Source organism: Coregonus clupeaformis, chromosome 20 (assembly GCF_020615455.1).
Source record: "Coregonus clupeaformis isolate EN_2021a chromosome 20, ASM2061545v1, whole genome shotgun sequence".
Lineage (NCBI taxonomy): Eukaryota > Metazoa > Chordata > Actinopteri > Salmoniformes > Salmonidae > Coregonus > Coregonus clupeaformis.
Window position 1 is genome coordinate 60,192,033 of NC_059211.1, and position 16,806 is coordinate 60,208,838.

A 16,806-nucleotide genomic window follows, 5' to 3' on the forward strand; every position below is an offset into this window, starting at 1 on the left:
GCTGTATCTTCCCTAGATGAAATGCCACACATTCAGTGTTGGTTTGTAGGTTTACAGTTAATCAAACCGCTAACTTCTTGCCTTAATAGAGACAACTCAGTGTGTTCAGGATGCATATATAAACACCTTTACTAATGAAGCAACATTGCAGTATAATATAAGGGAATGTCGTCATTATGAAGCGAATCCATATTCACTGATCAACAAGTGGCCGCTGGGTGTCACTGTTGCATTCTTATCGATGCAGAGTTTGGTCGCTGTCCATGGTCCTGAAATAGACAGCGACAGATATAACGGAGATGGTGAATATCTCAGCCGCTGGATGGGCTGGTATTTCTTTGAAGAGACAGGGGAATATGAGTAGCTTGCAATATATTTGTTTGAAAGAGCTACCGGACAAATCGTTTTTACAATATGCAATATTATAAAAGGAACCAATGATAACGCAAGGCATGGTAACTAAATTGTCTATTTTTGCACAATAATTATCTAAGTCAGCAAAACTTTAATTGATATAAATGGCACTGGTGGCACAATGTGGCTTGAAAAAAAAACTGTAGATGGCGCTATAACGAAATGCGTGCTTAAGATAGCAGCCTAACTAACAAACGCCATAACACAATAGTCATCAACCCTCCCGCGCCAGACACCCAAAAGCACTCGTGGGGAGAGGAGGTTGAGTAGAGCCCCCAATGGATTCGAGATGACAAACGCTCTAACGCGCATTAGTTCGTTGCTTTCTTCAGAGAGGAAAGGCACCCAATAGACGTTCTCTGAGAGTCCAGCAGTACATATTGTGGACAGGGATATTGGATGCCAAGTTGCAGGGAAAACAACTGATTCGGACTATATTTTCTTCCCCATCTGCTTTGAGGAACGCTATTCTAATACGCGAAAAACAGGACCATATCGTTCCAGTTATTCGGACAACCTGCAGCGACTAAATCGAGATTATTTATTTAATTTGCAAAGTGACATAATTAAATCTAAATCGTAGGATAAAAACACAGATTTCGCTCAAATTTCAAATCAGAACTCTGGTTTAAGTTACTGTTCGTGGATTCAATTCAACGAAAACTCATGGATACAATCTTACATCTGACTATTTTCTCGGAGTATTAACGGTGGTCTGTCGGCCGTTGAAGCCCTAAAACGCAAGCGGCATGCAGCAGTTTCAGCACCTAGTCGAGTCCCAGGTTGCGAGGTTAACGATGTCGGGGGTCGCTTGTTTGGTTGAGTGTTTTGGGAAATGATTACTGGAAACATCGACGGTAAAATAATGGTTAGAAGATGCCTTGTGACGTTCAAACCGTTCAGGTAAGAGACAAAACATTTGTATCCTAATATTTCCACTCTAGGCTTTGGTATTCATTTATAACACCCGGCACGCGTGGTCCTCTGTAGCTCAATTAGTAGAGCATGGCGCTTGTAACGCCAGGGTAGTCGGTTCGATCCCCGGTACCACCCATACGTAAAAATGTATGCACACATGACTGTATGTCGCTTTGGATAAAAGCGTCTGCTAAATGACATATTATTATTACGTGTTACAAATGAGTAGATTGTCATGGAATGGCACATGTATTTTTTAAAAGCACAGCCTATAATTGTTATTTAACTTACAGGCTATTTGTCATTTAACCTAATCAATGCAGAGATTTAATGTCTTGAATGACCAGCATGTCTATAGGCTACACCTAATCCCTGACCATAATTCAAATCAAATCAAATCAAATTGTATTTGTCACTTACACGTGTTTAGCAGATGTTATTGCGGGTCTAGCGAAATGCTTGTGCTTCTAGCTACGACAGTGCAGTAATATCTAACAATTTCACAACATATACCCAATACACATAAATCTAGTAAGGAATGGAATTTAAGAATATATATATATATGGACAAGCAATGACAGAGCGGCATGGACTAAGATACAGTAGAATATTATAGAATATAATACAGTATATACATTTGAGATGAGTAGTGCAAGATATGTCAACATTATTAAAGTGACTAGTGTTCCATTTCTTAAAGTGGCCAGTGATTTCAATAGGCAGCAGCAGCCTCTAATGTGCTAGTGATGGCTATTTAACAGTCTGTTTTTCATTCTCTCGGTCCCAGCTTTGATGCACCTGTACTGACCTCGCCTTCTGGATGATAGCGGGGTGAACAGGCAGTGGCTAGGGTGGTTGATGTCCTAGATTATCTTTTTGGCCTTCCTGTGACATCGGGTGCTGTAGGTGTCTTGGAGGGCGGGTAGTTTGCCCCCGGTAATGCGTTCGGCAGACCGCACCACCCTCTGGAGAGCCCGCACCACCCTCTATAAATAGATAAACTGGCACCAGTACGTGTGCCTGCAAGTGTGTTTTCATCCACCATCCTGCATGCGCTTGAGTGTGTTTGGTAATCTGTGACCGAGTTTACCGACAACACCAGCTGTTTTTCTCCTCTAACAGAGAAACGAGATTAAGTTAGAGATTATATTCCCGTGTTCACAGCTGGATCCGTATGTCAACAGTAAAAAATTAAAGCGCATTATCAACCAAGCAAGCTAACGAACCGTTTGAGATGCGTATCGCTTGGTTTGCTTCATTAGCATGGCACCATATTCCCTATTTAGTGCACTACCTTTGACCAGGGCCTACACACAATACCCCATAATGTCAAAGTGGAATAATGTTTTTCGAAATGTTTACAGATTAATTAAAAATGAAGAGCTGAAATGTATTAAGTCAATAAATAATCACCCCTTTGTTATGGCAAGGCTTAATAAGTTCAGGAGTAAACATAATAAGTGACATAATAAATTGCACTCTGTGTGCAATAATAGTGTTTAACATGATTTTTCGATGTCTACCTCATCTCTGTACCCCACACATACAATTATCTGTAAGGTCCCTCAGTCGAGCAGTGAATTTCAAACACAGATGCAACCACGAAGACTAGGGTTTTCCAATGCCTCGCAAAGAAGGGCACCTGTTGGTAAAAACAAAAGAAACAGACATTGAATATCCCTTTGAGCATGGTGAAGTTATTCATTACATTGTGGATGCTGTATCAATACACCCAGTCACTACAAAGACACAAGCGTCTTTCCTAACTCAGTTGCCAGAGAGAGGAAATAAACCATTCAGGGATTTCACCATGAGGCCAATGGTGACTTTAAAACAGTTACAGAGTTTATGGCTGTGATAGGAGAAAACGGAGGATGGATCAACAATATTGTAGTTACTCCACAATACGAACCTAATTGACAGAGTGAGAAGAAGGTATCCTGTTTGCAACAAGGCACTAAAGTAATACTGCAAAACATTTGGCAAACCAATTAACTTGTTGTCCTGAAAACAAAGTGTTATGTTTGGGGCAAATCCAATACAAGACATTACTGAGTACCACTCTCCATATTTTCAAGCATAGTGGTGGCTGTGTAATATTATGGGAAAGCTCGTAATGGTTAAGGACTGGGGAGTTTCTCAGGATAAAAAAGAAACGGAATGGAGCTAAGCACAGACAAAATCCTAGAGGAAAACCTGGTTCAGTCTGCTTTTCACCAGACACTGGGAGATTAATACATTTTTCAGAAGGACAATAACCTAAAACACAAGGCCAAATCTACACTGAAATTGCTTAAAAATAAGACAGTGAATGTTCCTGAGTGGCTGAGTTACAGTTTAGACCTAAATCTACATGAAAATGTATGGCAAGACCTGAAAATGGTTGTCTAGCAATTATCAACAACCAATTTGACAGAGCTTGAAGAATTCTGAAAAGAATAATGGGCAAATGTTGCACAATCCAGGTGTGGAAAGCTCTTAGAGACTTACCCAGAAAGACTCACAGCTGTAATCATTGCCAAAGATGCTCCTACAAAGTATTGACTGAGGGGTGTGAATACTTTTGTAAATGAGTCATTTCTGTATTTAATTTGCAAACACTTCTAAAAACATGTGAGGGTCACTGTGTTTATAAACGTGGATATCGGCTTTGCCAATTCAGCATGCTTTTGTGGCACAGTCGATGCCACGCAGGGCTACTGGCCAGAAGGTTGAGGGTACGCCAACCACCACAGACAAGCTCACTCTCCCTGCCTGTTTCAGTACACTATGATCAGAGCCGACTACAGACAATGATCAGCTAGGGGAAAATCAGATTTTCAACATTTTGATGCTATATTTATAATTAGATCAAATATATGCAACTAATTTTCCACCAACAGGTTTTTGTGCCAATGCACCACACAACCAATAAACAAAGCATACCGACTTCGGGCACTTTAATATCAGTTCAACACCACAATAAATAGACTATGTCAATCTCGACAAACAGAAAATACATCCCTCCCTACCTTGTAGGCTTACCCGGTATCGAAGGCTTGGTTTGACAATCTCCGAACGTCATTCAACTTTTTTGGTGTTTTGTAACAGATGTCTCTTTCCATTCATCAATTGGCCGCTGCACAGTTTCAATTGATTGATTGATTTGATTTGTCATTTAAAAAAATACATATATACACAAATATTTTTAAAAGTGACCGGGATTGCACAGTAAAGTCTGGGATTTATTTCCATTGTGGTCCCTATTATTTTATTGTTTTACATAAATACATATAGAATTACATAGATACAGACACATTACGGAGATACATACAGTACATACACATACATAGATACTTACATAGATACAGACACATTACAGAGAGACGAAAACATGCTCAACCTCCAGATGAGTCTGAGGGGGGAGTTTAAGTACAATTCTTACAAGCTTGTTTGGCTGGTAGCTTATTCTTTAGATGTTTGGGGCTGCTGGTGAATCAGACATAATCAAAGTGATACTGGACTAGCGCACTTACCAGAGTCTTTAGGGAGTCTATAGCTAGGTTTCCATCCAATTGGCAACAGATTTGTGAATATGTGAATATTCTAAAATCTTCATAAAAACAATATGCCGTTTCACAGTTTCCGTAAGGAAAATTTGGCGCCGGACAACATGACAGGGAAGATTTTAATTTACCTGACATTTGAGAAATGTAATGGACATCGATATGCATTCAGATCCAACCTGGCGCAGCCAGCACCATCAATAAACGAGGGATGTTGGCCAAATGAGCCACATTTATGTGTCCTTAAAAGCATCCTATAGCAAATTACAAAAACACCTTTCGTTGTGTAGCATATGCAAAACTTTAGGGTAATTAGTTAATTTTCGATCTGAATATTTTGTATAAAGATAAGCATTATATTGTTAGATTATAGGAGTAACTCTGGTAGGCCTGAAACAGTCTTCCTCACCTCAAGTTCAACTGTCAGAGTCAGTTGGAGCGCTGAGGCATACTGCCTTCATATCATAGGCCTGCAGTAGCTAAAGCTTAAAAATAGCCACACCATACCAAACCAGGGGAAACACACTACCCTCAAAAGCCCAATTAGTGGAAGAAATATCCGAATTGGTCTGCCTGTGTGAACTAGCCTACATTCAAAACAAATCATTACAAAATCATTATACAGAGGGCAATCCTAATTGTCCCATTAACATCAGTACCAATGTGTGTAAGCGGAAGACTGCAGAAAAAACATAGCCTACCAAATTATTAGAAAACATTCTGCTGCGCACCGAACAACCCAACCGCCGGTTCACTTCAATCAACCTGGGGGCGAGATCTGATAAGCTCCGGTACATGTGGCAAGCCAATTAGGAGATAGCGGATCTGTGCGTCTGATCCAATTACCCGACCAAAGCATTTACTTTAAGCGTTTTAATTAGAGAGGAGTCAGGCAGGCCCTGTGTCTAATCCTCCTTTACTATCACCCCTCTATCACCCCAAGGCCCACTATCCCCCTCATGGAGGGGCCTTGATATAGGGATGAACGATAAGGGAGGAAAGGTGGAAACGATCCCCCTGAGACGGGACCGGGGCGCTGCGCTTTGACACACATGCACTCCGAAGCACACATCATTGAAAAGAACACTGCATCTCTACGCAGAAGCATTGGGGACACGTACGCGCGCCCATGCAAAGCATACGTATACATACACACACACACACATGCACACACATACACGTTACACACACAAACACACATACACTCCATATGGCCTGGTTCAGGATTATAGAGCCCAAAGAAGCCCAAAGGTCACAGGGAGAAGTTTGGGAAAGGAGGGATTAGAAAGGGAAGTTGACTTTAGCCCTTTGCTTTTTCCGTTTAATCAGCTCCTGTTCCCTCTGAGATTAACTGTGTCCACATAGTCTTACATGGCTTTCCTTATCTCCTTATTTTCCTTAGTTTCCCCCACTGAACTGAACGAGATGGATTGGTAGAAGCAGTATGGTCGGAATGCTTTTAATATATTACTTAACTACTGTACCTATCTATGGTCAGTGGCCCAAAGGAAAGGGAACAGAAAAGGGAGCCATTCAACAGTACTAGGATGCACCCCGTGACTTTATCAAATAGCTTTGTGACCAGATGGTCATAGCCAGGTAAATAATCCCAATCCCAGTTTGGACTGCTGGACGATAATCCAAGATACACCCTGCTGTAATCAAACGTTCCTCCATCCCCCTCGACAGATACAAAATATGTTACAGGATTCAAATCTGTTACAGGATTCGGCTCTGCGCTCCCCCAGACAGCGATCGAATTATCCAGACGTACTGCAAAGTATGCTGGAGCAGATGGAGGTAATATTTCAATATTTCACAATGTTCCAGTTTCCTGGAAAAAATAAGATAGCTAAGGCTGTAATTAATGTCGCCCTGCTGTTCCTTCTAGATAGGCTGATATTTTAATGGTTTCCCTCCCTCAGGTTCTTATGCTTTCATTATACTCTCTGTCTAAATCAGGGGTTCCTAAACCTTTTCACTCAGGCCCCCCTTCCAGCATTGGGGAACATCCCATGCCCCCCCCTGCGGGTGCGCACCACGTCTATTTCTATGGGCACAAGCACTGTTCATGACACAAACTGTTCATACCCCTCTTGTTGGCGGAGAGAACATTTTGCAGGTTTTAAAGCTTAGTTCCTGCAATTCTACAAATTTTGTCATGGGGTGCAGAGAAAATATTGAATTTCTAAAGCTCATTTTCTTGCAATTCTATACATTTTGCCATGCCTAATGTGTATTCATGTGTTACTTGAGTGACTCGAACATTACTACAAAATCTATGGGCAAAGAAACTTGGCAAAAAAATGTAGCTGACGAGCTAGTTGATCTGGACATTTCTGACAAGTTATAAATAGCTCTCTAAGGTATGCACTGACTGACATGACAAGAGGAAAACTGATGATGCACTACCAAATTTCAAAATGATACCTTTTGCATTCTACTATTACAACTTTCAAGAGTAAGTTGATAGCCGGACTGAGTTCCCCCCCCCTGCCGACCCCCCGCGCCCCACAGTTTGGAAACCACTGCTCTAAATGACTGAAGAATGTTGTAGAAGATAGGCACACATAATGACTATTCTATTTCTATAAGTACATCTCAGACGATTACACAACTTGCTTGTTTTCAAAACGGATATCTTTATTGATGTTGCGACCCAAAAGGCTGAGCATTCCGATGACTAACTCAATACAAATGCATGTTTGTAAAAATCTCTGAGATCTAGACCTATTTTATATCATGTTACAGAGATTATCGTCAGCAACCCGACTCATGTTGGTAAATGTGCTGTCAACTCCGCTCTTACAGTGAATGATTGAAGGATCCGGTAATGACACTTGTAATGACTAGAGTCCCATCTTATTGTCTCAGTGGTGGGATATAGAGTCACATTGGCTGCATGAGTCCTTATGAGATTATTATGAGCACCGTCACTATCATTAACGTCAGTCACTATTCTATCTAACCGGCTGTTCCTTATCACTCGTGACAGCATAGTTCTACATTCAATATCTGGCAATTATCCCAGTATGTTAAATCTGAACTCGCATGACAAAGCTGTTTACTGTTCATGGAGTGTCAAAACTTTCACAGAATCCAGCATTCTAGCAAACTCCACTCGCTCGGCTTCAGAGTCAAGCTATGAATGATTCAGTCATTTGTCCCGCTATTGTGGGCCCTAGCTTTCCACTGCTGGCACAATAACAAAGGTTCACATAGCTAGCATTGCATAAGTTGCTATTGTACATACTATAATGGTCCAATGCACTTGCTATGAGTATACATTATTATAGAGGCATACTGTATCTGGCTGTGTAAGCATGCAAATTGTAAAGTAGTGGTGGGTAGAGCCTGTTGTTTATCTACTGTAGCGTACCCTACTACAGGGAAGTCAAGGTAGAATGAAGCGTGGGTGAAGTATACTCCTCTCCTCTCCTCCCATCCCCTCCCCTCCTCTCCTCTCCTCTCCTCTCCTCTCCTCTCCTCTCCTCTCCTCTCCTCTCCTCTCCTCTCCTCTCCTCTCCTCTCCTCTCCTCTCCTCTCCTCTCCTCTCCTCTCCTCTCCTCTCCTCTCCTCTCCTCTCCTCTCCTCTCCTCTCCTCTCCTCTCCTCTCCTCTACTCACTATCAGAATCCGATATAGAATGTGCCAGCCAGCAGCAGTCGTTTAGCCCCATGGGGAATGAAGGAGGAAGCCTCCTCTCTATCTCTGGTGTGCGTGACAGAATACATAAATTATAGGTGTTTTGGGACGAGCTGCTTCTACCTAATTGGGGAACGTGAGGAGACCTGGATAGGGTGCCAGTTAGCAGGGTGATGGAGACAGGAACTAAAATGCCCCCTGACATTTGGACTTTAATTTCCTCAGCTGGGCCTGTCTAACTGCCTGTGTTTCCTACTGTATGTTCTTTACTGTCCTGCTCTACTTGATCTGTTTTCTGACTGTTCCTTTCTCCTCTTCCTCTCTTCCTCTTATCTCTTCATCACTTCTCTCCCACTCCGTCTCTCCTTCTCCTCCCTCTCCTCTCCCTCTCTCTTCCCTTCCCTCCCATCCCTCCATCCAGGATATTCGTGGTGGGGATCGGATTCTTCAGCCTGTGTTTTCTAATGACCTCCCTGGGGGGCCAGTTCTCAGCCAAGAGGCTTGGGGACTCCCCCTTCACCATCCGGACAGAAGGTAGAGAAAACACTATTTGTGTGTGTGAGCGCGTGTGTGTCGCTGGCCCTATCTAAGTGGAGCTGTGGGGGTTTGTCTATTGGGGGTTGTCCAGTCAGAGGGAGCTGTGTGTGGTGTCACAGTATGTCACACAGAAACACCATTACTCCTACCCTGTGGCACTGCACAGAAAAGAGACATACTGTGACACCACACACAGCTCCCTCTGACTGGACAACCCCCAATAGACAAACCCCCACAGCTCCACTTAGACAGTATACTGCATAGCTTCTAAGGGGGCATTGGTCTGCATACACACTGCAGGAGCATTGAAGGCAGACTCACTCTGGCTGGTTTGACTCGATCAACACTTACTGTATGTACAGTAACCCTGGTGAGTCATCAGGGGTCTGGTAAGAGTCTTCTGAAGGCTGTTGTGAGGGGCTGAGGCTCTGAAGGCTGCATACTGCCGCTCGATATCTCACCACAGAAATCTCATTATCACATTTGCCGACTGCAGACGTCACATGACCTCGACTGAGGCCGCAGGCCAATGACGGGACGGCGAAGAGCTGTGTCTAATCCCCCCCTGTCTCCTACTCTACGAGGTGTGAGCTGTGAAGTCAGGGACGGGTCCTCTCTGGCGAGCAGCTGTCCCTGCCACTGCCTGAATATAAAACAAGAGTCGATTTAGGTCCTTTAGCAGAGGATAAACAACTCATAAGGGAGGATAATCTGATGTAAAGCCCTTCTAACTCTGAGAGAGTATGTTGTAGTGTTGAGGTGTGTGTGTTGTGTGAGTGTGTGTGTGAGCACACATGATTAATGAACCACTCATGCGCTGATGTCTGCGGAGACATCTGGACTGAGCTCATTAAGAGCTGCCGAGTGTCCGACCTAGAAGTTTACCACAGGAGTTTGTGTGTGTGTGTTTGTGCGTGTGAAACCCCTCTCTGTGTGTGTGTGTGTGTGTGTGTGTGTGTGTGTGTGTGTGTAAGATGAATTGGCAGAAAATGAATGGGGCGACAGCAGAAATGTGGGACAAGATTGAGAACCGAGAGCTGGAGAGCTGGTTCCATCTGCTCTCTCTAAGTCAGCCCTGGAAACAAGTGGCCCTTTCATTCTGCCAGCGAGCACCACCTGCAGAACCACTGGTCTAGCTAAGACACACACGCACGCGGACACACACACACACACACACACACACACACTTGTGCACACATGCACACAAACACACACTCACACACCAACACACACGAACACACACAGGCACATGCACTCACACACACTTTGTGTCAGTGGTCTCTGTAATGTTATCTTTGTTGAAAGACCCCAAAGCTTAATTTTGACTGAGTACACTTCCATCCTCAGCTCTGGTGTCGAGAAAATAGTGTCTTGTTACTGCTGTTCCTGAGGGGTTTCAAGGTGACAGAAAAGTGCTAGTCCAAAACATCGGAGCTTCGAGATCTTTCTACAAAAATACAATTTCAGAGTGTGACTAGCATAAGTCTGTCACCTTGAATCCCCTCAGGAAGAGCGGTAACAAGATGCTATTATCTCGACACCAGAGCTGAGGATGGAAGTGTACTCACTCCAGAATAAGCTTTTGTTTTCACATAGTACATAGAGAAACCTTGTGAACCCCAGAATAAGCTTTTGTTTTCACATAGTACATAGAGAAACCTTGTGAACCCCAGAATAAGCTTTTGTTTTCACGTAGTACATAGAGAAACCTTGTGAACCCTCGAGTATATCCTCATATATGCTGATAGTCCGTTGTTGTACACAGATATTTACCTACTCAAATGATTTTTGTGCTTAGGAGAGCTTTGTTACAAGAGCTAGCGGCACTGATATCAAATGTTCTCAATATGGGGGTATTAGTAGAATTCCTATTCCCTTGTGTTGTTACACCGACAGGGTCTCCTCTCCTCTCCTCTTCTCCCTTCCATGGATTATCAGCTTTCACTGTGGGCCTTATCTCACTGGGCTCTGCTGAAATCCGCTCTCTCCGCACTGAGTCAACCAGCCCTGCGTGTTACAGACGGAGGAGCCAATCAAGTGAATGAGAAAACGAGAGAATGGAGGAGTGATAGAGAAAGGTGGAATTACTGTAGACCGTTAGAGGGAAGGATTGAGAGGAAGTAGAAGGTATAATTGAGGGATCTGCATTTAAAGTGAGTTTCTACGAGAACTAGAAAAGTGAGGATGGAGATTGCATAAAGAAAAATGAATAATTAGATGCAAATGACAGAGAGAGAGGAAGAAGAAAAAATAGGAATATTTCCTGAATTTCAGTAAGATACTGTTTGGGGACTACTGGATCACAGGCAGTTCCCTATAGAACCCATTTCTGCCCTGCAGTTTACAGCGATAGCAAGGCGACAGTCTCTTATGCCCCAAACCGCTATGTTTCACTTTCAGTGCTATATTTGTCTAAGAGCTCACTCAGTGTGTATTGTCTCCCTAGTGGGACAGAGAGCTACAGCCCGCCTCCCTGAGTTCCTGTCCGTGTCCCAAATAGCACCCTATTCCCTATTTAGTGCACTACTTTTGACCAGGGCATATGCGGCTCTGGTCAAAAGTAGTGGACTATATAGGGAATAGGGTGCCATTTGGGATGCAGCCTCTGTCTCGACAGATTCATGTAGTAGCTCCCTATGTGGCTATGGAGATGGAGCGGGTCCCAGCACAGGCCATAACCACAGCTGTTTAACTAAAGAGTCTGCTGAGAACAGCACACTGTAGAAGATCATTTCTCAGTATCATTGTTATGACAGTGCTTCCAGCAATTCGCTTGTCATGTGGGACAAGGGGATGACACATATTGTAGAGCTGACCAATAGATTTCTTTTTTACCTTTATTTAACTACGCAAGTCAGTTAAGAACAAATTCTTATTTACAATGACAGCCTACCCCGCCCAAAACCAAACGACGCTGGGCCAATTGTACGCCGTCCTATGGGACTCCAAATCACGGCTGGATTGTGATACAGCCTGGAATCGAACCAGGGTCTGTACATTTACATTTTAGTCGCTTATCCAGAGCGACTTACAGTTAGTGAGTGCATACATTATTTATATTTTATTTTTTCATACTGGCCCCCCGTGGGAATCAAACCCACAACCCTGGCGTTGCAAACACCATGCTCTACCAACTGAGCTACATCCCTGCCGGCCATTCCCTCCCCTACCTTGGACGACGCTGGGCCAATTGTGCACGCTCCATGGGTCTCCCGGTCGCGGCCGGCTACGACAGAGCCTGGATTCAAACCAGGATCGGTAGTGGCGCCTCTAGCGCTGAGATGCAGTGCCTTAGACCGCTGCACCACTCAGGAGTGGTTTCATTAGTACACTAGAAACGTGAAGCTCTAGCCCATTATCAGAACCATAATCATCGTTAGTACACTAGAAACGTGAAGCTCTAGCCCATTATCAGAAACCATAATCGGTGTTAGTACACTAGAAACGTGAAGCTCTAGCCCATTATCAGAAACCATCATCATCGTTAGTACATTACAATAGTGAGCGGAGCCATTTGAAAGCCATCCTCTACTCTTGACAAGGGGATGATTGGCACGCACCATTTGCCAACGATTCCACTCGCCCTCCGTGCTCTCTACATGTTTCATACATGTTGTTTATCAGTGCGATTGCCTATCCCCCCCTAACGCCTTTCCTCATCAGCGTGTGTCGAGCAAATCTAGCATGACAATCTCGTGCTATAGCCTCCACAGGAAGTACAATCACACGGGGAGAGCACCATCAGGGGCACTTCCTGCTTTGCTTCAGGCCAGTTTAGCTTGCATGGAGTGTACGGTACATGCCTGTATATATTTGCAGGTGAATTGTAATAAAGTAGATTGGATAGAGACTCTGGAGGCATTTGGTTGAATACTAATTATATTCATAATGTGCAGATCCACAGGCTACATAGTATGTGTCTGATTGCACTATGTAATATAGATAATGAAGATAGCCCAGAGTTCTTCCACACTCTGCAGATGTCTGCATCCTGTGAGCTATTACTAACCGGTTCGGTGGACAATTGTGATGTAGACTCCGGAAGGTTAGTGCGTTCTGCCAAGAAATGTTCTGCACTTCAGTTGAGCACTTCTATCTCGACATGTACACCAATTCCTCGCTGTATAACTACAGTAATCGTATTGCCTCTCTTTGCAATCACCAGCTTGCCAACATTTGCCCCCAATCTGTTTCCCTGAAACCGCAGCCCATCCACAATGCCAGAAGGTGCATATTAATGGAAAAATATATCCTCTCTCAACAGGCCTATACTCCTGTGGCATAAGCACTATTCACGCTCTTAATGAGGAATTTCCATGCAAAACCTTATCTCATATTCGTTCTGTACAAGCCAGGTGACTGCAATGCTATAGCCGTCTCAATTACCTTGTCAACTGTACGACGCGCATCCGGCTTTGTCCATAGGTTGCTAGCTCATCGCTTCTCCCCCTAAGCCGGTTATTCCCCCCACTACAGGGCTTACCACGGATACGCTAGTAGTCTTCACAGACTTCTCTGATGGCTGACGGTGAGAAGCTACACTGTATCATGTTTTCAAGAAAAAGTAGGAAAAAACATCCATTCTTGGTTGTCGTTACTGGTCTGGGCTGATAAAGGCCGGGAGTTTACCTACTGAGGCATAACTCAGATTAGTTGTTCACCCTCTCTTCTCTCCCTCCCTCTCTTCTCTCCCTCCCTCTCTTTCCCTCTGAGATGAATACATTAATCAATTGCCTGGAGTGAGACTGAATACTAATTGTGAGGCGAACAGCTACAGCTGCTAGCACTGCTGAGGTATTTATTATGACTTTTTTTCCCTTTCTTATCTTTCTTTCTTTCTTTCACTGTCATTGTCGAAGATTGTTCACCGCGGGCCCTCGCAGCCGGAAGAATGCTCCCTGCCTTTGTTTGAAAGTCACAGTAATGATCGCTCTGAGGCAAGAGGAATTAATTTATTTGAGACGGAAAAAAGGAGGGAAAGTTAAAAAATGAAAGCTAGCGTTTGAACCAGGCCCCGCTATCTTTAACGTGGCAGAGTCGGCTCCCAAACAAAGGAGGTTCTCAGTTTCAAGGGTTAGAATATGCCCACTCAGCGAGAGGCAGTGTCAAAAGCAACCCTCTCATTTAGCCTCTGCAACCGCTCACTGTTTTGCCGAACTCTCCCAATTAAAGGAGATACGGGGAATGCTATTGCTAACGCTAGGTTGTGCCAGTGTGTAGGCCTAGTCAGGGCTGGCCCGCCCATTATGCTGGATCAGGCAGCGCATGGTGTGGCAGATTGATGGGGGCTGCATTTTCCGAGCTAAACTGACCAAGACGCACATCCAACAACACATAACACCTCACATAATTCTGCCCAAAAACAATGACAATTTCTCTGACCCGGTGGCATATGGGCTATTTAGGTGAGCTCTGATGCTGCCCCATGATAAGCAGTGCCCATTTTGTCAAAGGCAGGGGTGCAAAATATTTAGCTTGTCCAGGGTGCTGTTTGAGTGAAGTTCCGAAAAAAATTATATCTAAAATAAATAATGTAGCCTATAGCCTCGGTAGAAAGAGTATTTTGGCTTGTTCTGTAGCCTACAGGCTGGAGAACAAATGTATGACAATGTCATGAGACAAACACTTTTTAGGCTACATCATGTACGTTTCTCCGATCATATAGCCTAACCCCATTGGCACAATCAAATAAAAAATTTGCTTCGATGTGAATATGACATGTTAACAAACAATATATTCTAAAATCAGGACAGGTCAAAGTAAAATGGACAATAGGGAATGGACAATCAGGTTACTCACAACTGGTCTCGCCAAGGGCATTAGAACGGACAGAACCGGGCCTGGGCCTAGTCACTGGGAAACATCCAAGCAGCTCTCATAGACATTAGTAGATAGTAAGATGCTAACTCTAAGATGTTAGTGCCTGATATACAGTATGTGCAGTGGGTAGGCTTAGTATCCAGGAGACAATCCAAGCAACGCTCATATACAGTAGTAGATAGGAGGATGCTAATGCTGCAATGCTAGGGACTGGCAGATATACAGCATGCTAAATATTTGCGCCTGATACACAATATGCTAACATGTTAGCGCCTGATATACAGTATGCTAAGATGTTAGCACCTGATACACGGTATGCTAAGATGTTAGCGCCTGATATACAGTATGCTAAGATGTTAGCGCCTGATACACAGTATGCTAAGATGTTAGCGCCTGATATACAGTATGATAAGATGTTAGCACCTGATATATTCACAGCATGTAGGCCTAGTCTCCGGAGGACTAGCAAGCAGTGCTCATTCATACAGTAGTACACTGCTGGGAGGCTTCGCCCAGTACTCTCCAGTGCTATTTCAGGAAGCTGGCGCTAAGGAGGACAGGATATGACATGGGTGCCCCTCAGGGCAGCATAGGGAGAGAGAAGACATGATCCAGACAACTACTACTGGAGCTGTGACTCCTCTCTCTCCTCTCTCCCTGCCCTCATTTCCCATTTCATCTTTAATGCACTAGATTCAAGCTGGAGGATTTGCACCTCTCCCCCCCCCTCTCTCTCTCTCTCTCTCTCGCTTGCCTTCAGCGTCCTTCAGCTCCATATCTCACACTCAATCACCTCTCTGCTGTCTCTTCACTCTCCATCCTCCATACCTCTCTAATCTCTTTCACATCTCTCTCTCTCTATCTCTCTCCACCTCTCATTTCATACAAACTCATCCCTCAGTATACACACTGTCAAAGAGTCATGTCACTGGATGGACAGTCAACAATGTTAAATTTATTGGAGCGAATGAAAAAACTAGAGAAGAGGGTAAGCCCCAGTGCTATAGGGAGAGTTTGATGACTCATACTCTCTCTCTCTCTCTCTCTCTCTCTCTCTCTCTCTCTCTCTCTCTCTCTGTCAGGCTTTGTTTATTGTCTGTTAATTCCCAATGAATATTGTACAGACAACCAAAGCCAGCCATGACAGCTGATTCCAATGTGAAAAGAAAAGCAAAATAATTACAGAAATACAGATCTGTGAATAGAAGGAAAAATGAGTCTCTCTGAGCCTTGTGAAGCAGTTAGACAGGTTGACTTGGGTTGGAGCGTTTGCCAGCCGAGACTGTCACTGAGCTCCTGTGAAGCTTTTCTCTCAGGGGGAGAGAGGACGATTGTTGGGAATTGGAAGACCTGCTTTCGAGGAGAGAAGTAGAAATATGCAGCTGGGTCGTTCTCAAGTAGTGCAAGGGATATGTGAGAGTGTGCAGGCGAGAGTGTGTGCAAACACGAACACACACCCTCCATCTCTCTCTGTCTCTCTCACACACACACCTCCACTGCCAACAATCGGCGTTGCCCCCTCTCATCACATGCACCGCCAATATTAGCTGTCATGTTTTGCATTTCTCACGGCGGCGTGATAACGCCTTAACGCATCCCGCTGTCGCCTCCAGTGTTTACAACGTCTCACTGTGGTTGAGCTGTCACTCACAACAATAACAGCCCCTAATGCCTAGCTCTTATCTCCCAGCCTCCACAACACACCATACCTCCCCTCTGGAACACTGTCAACGTCAGCAAGACAAAGGAGCTGATCGTGGACTACAGGAAATGAAGAGGCGAGCACGCCCCCATCCACATCAACGGGGCTGTAGTGGAGCGGGTCGAGAGCTTCAAGTTTCTTGGTGTCCACATCACTAAGGAATTAACATGGTCCACATACACCCACATAGTTGTGAAGTGGGCACGACAGCGCCTCTTCCTCCTAG

At 44.1% G+C, this 16,806-nt stretch overlaps 1 protein-coding gene across 4 annotated transcripts in view; it reads left to right on the top strand.

Annotated features, from left to right (window-relative positions):
* Positions 1-646: 646 nt before the first annotated feature.
* The window catches only part of LOC121534014 (alpha-1,6-mannosylglycoprotein 6-beta-N-acetylglucosaminyltransferase B-like), a 154,656-nt gene continuing 138,496 nt past the window's right edge, over positions 647-16,806 (top strand). For 3 of the 4 annotated variants that reach the window (XM_041840420.2, XM_041840421.2, XM_041840422.2), the window contains exons 1-2: positions 647-1,317; positions 8,943-9,055. In XM_041840420.2, the coding sequence (XP_041696354.1) occupies positions 1,250-1,317; positions 8,943-9,055 (181 nt within the window). In that variant the 5' untranslated portion in view covers positions 647-1,249. The remainder of the gene's footprint in view (positions 1,318-8,942; positions 9,056-16,806) is intronic. The other variant, XM_041840423.2, reaches the window with a different exon arrangement.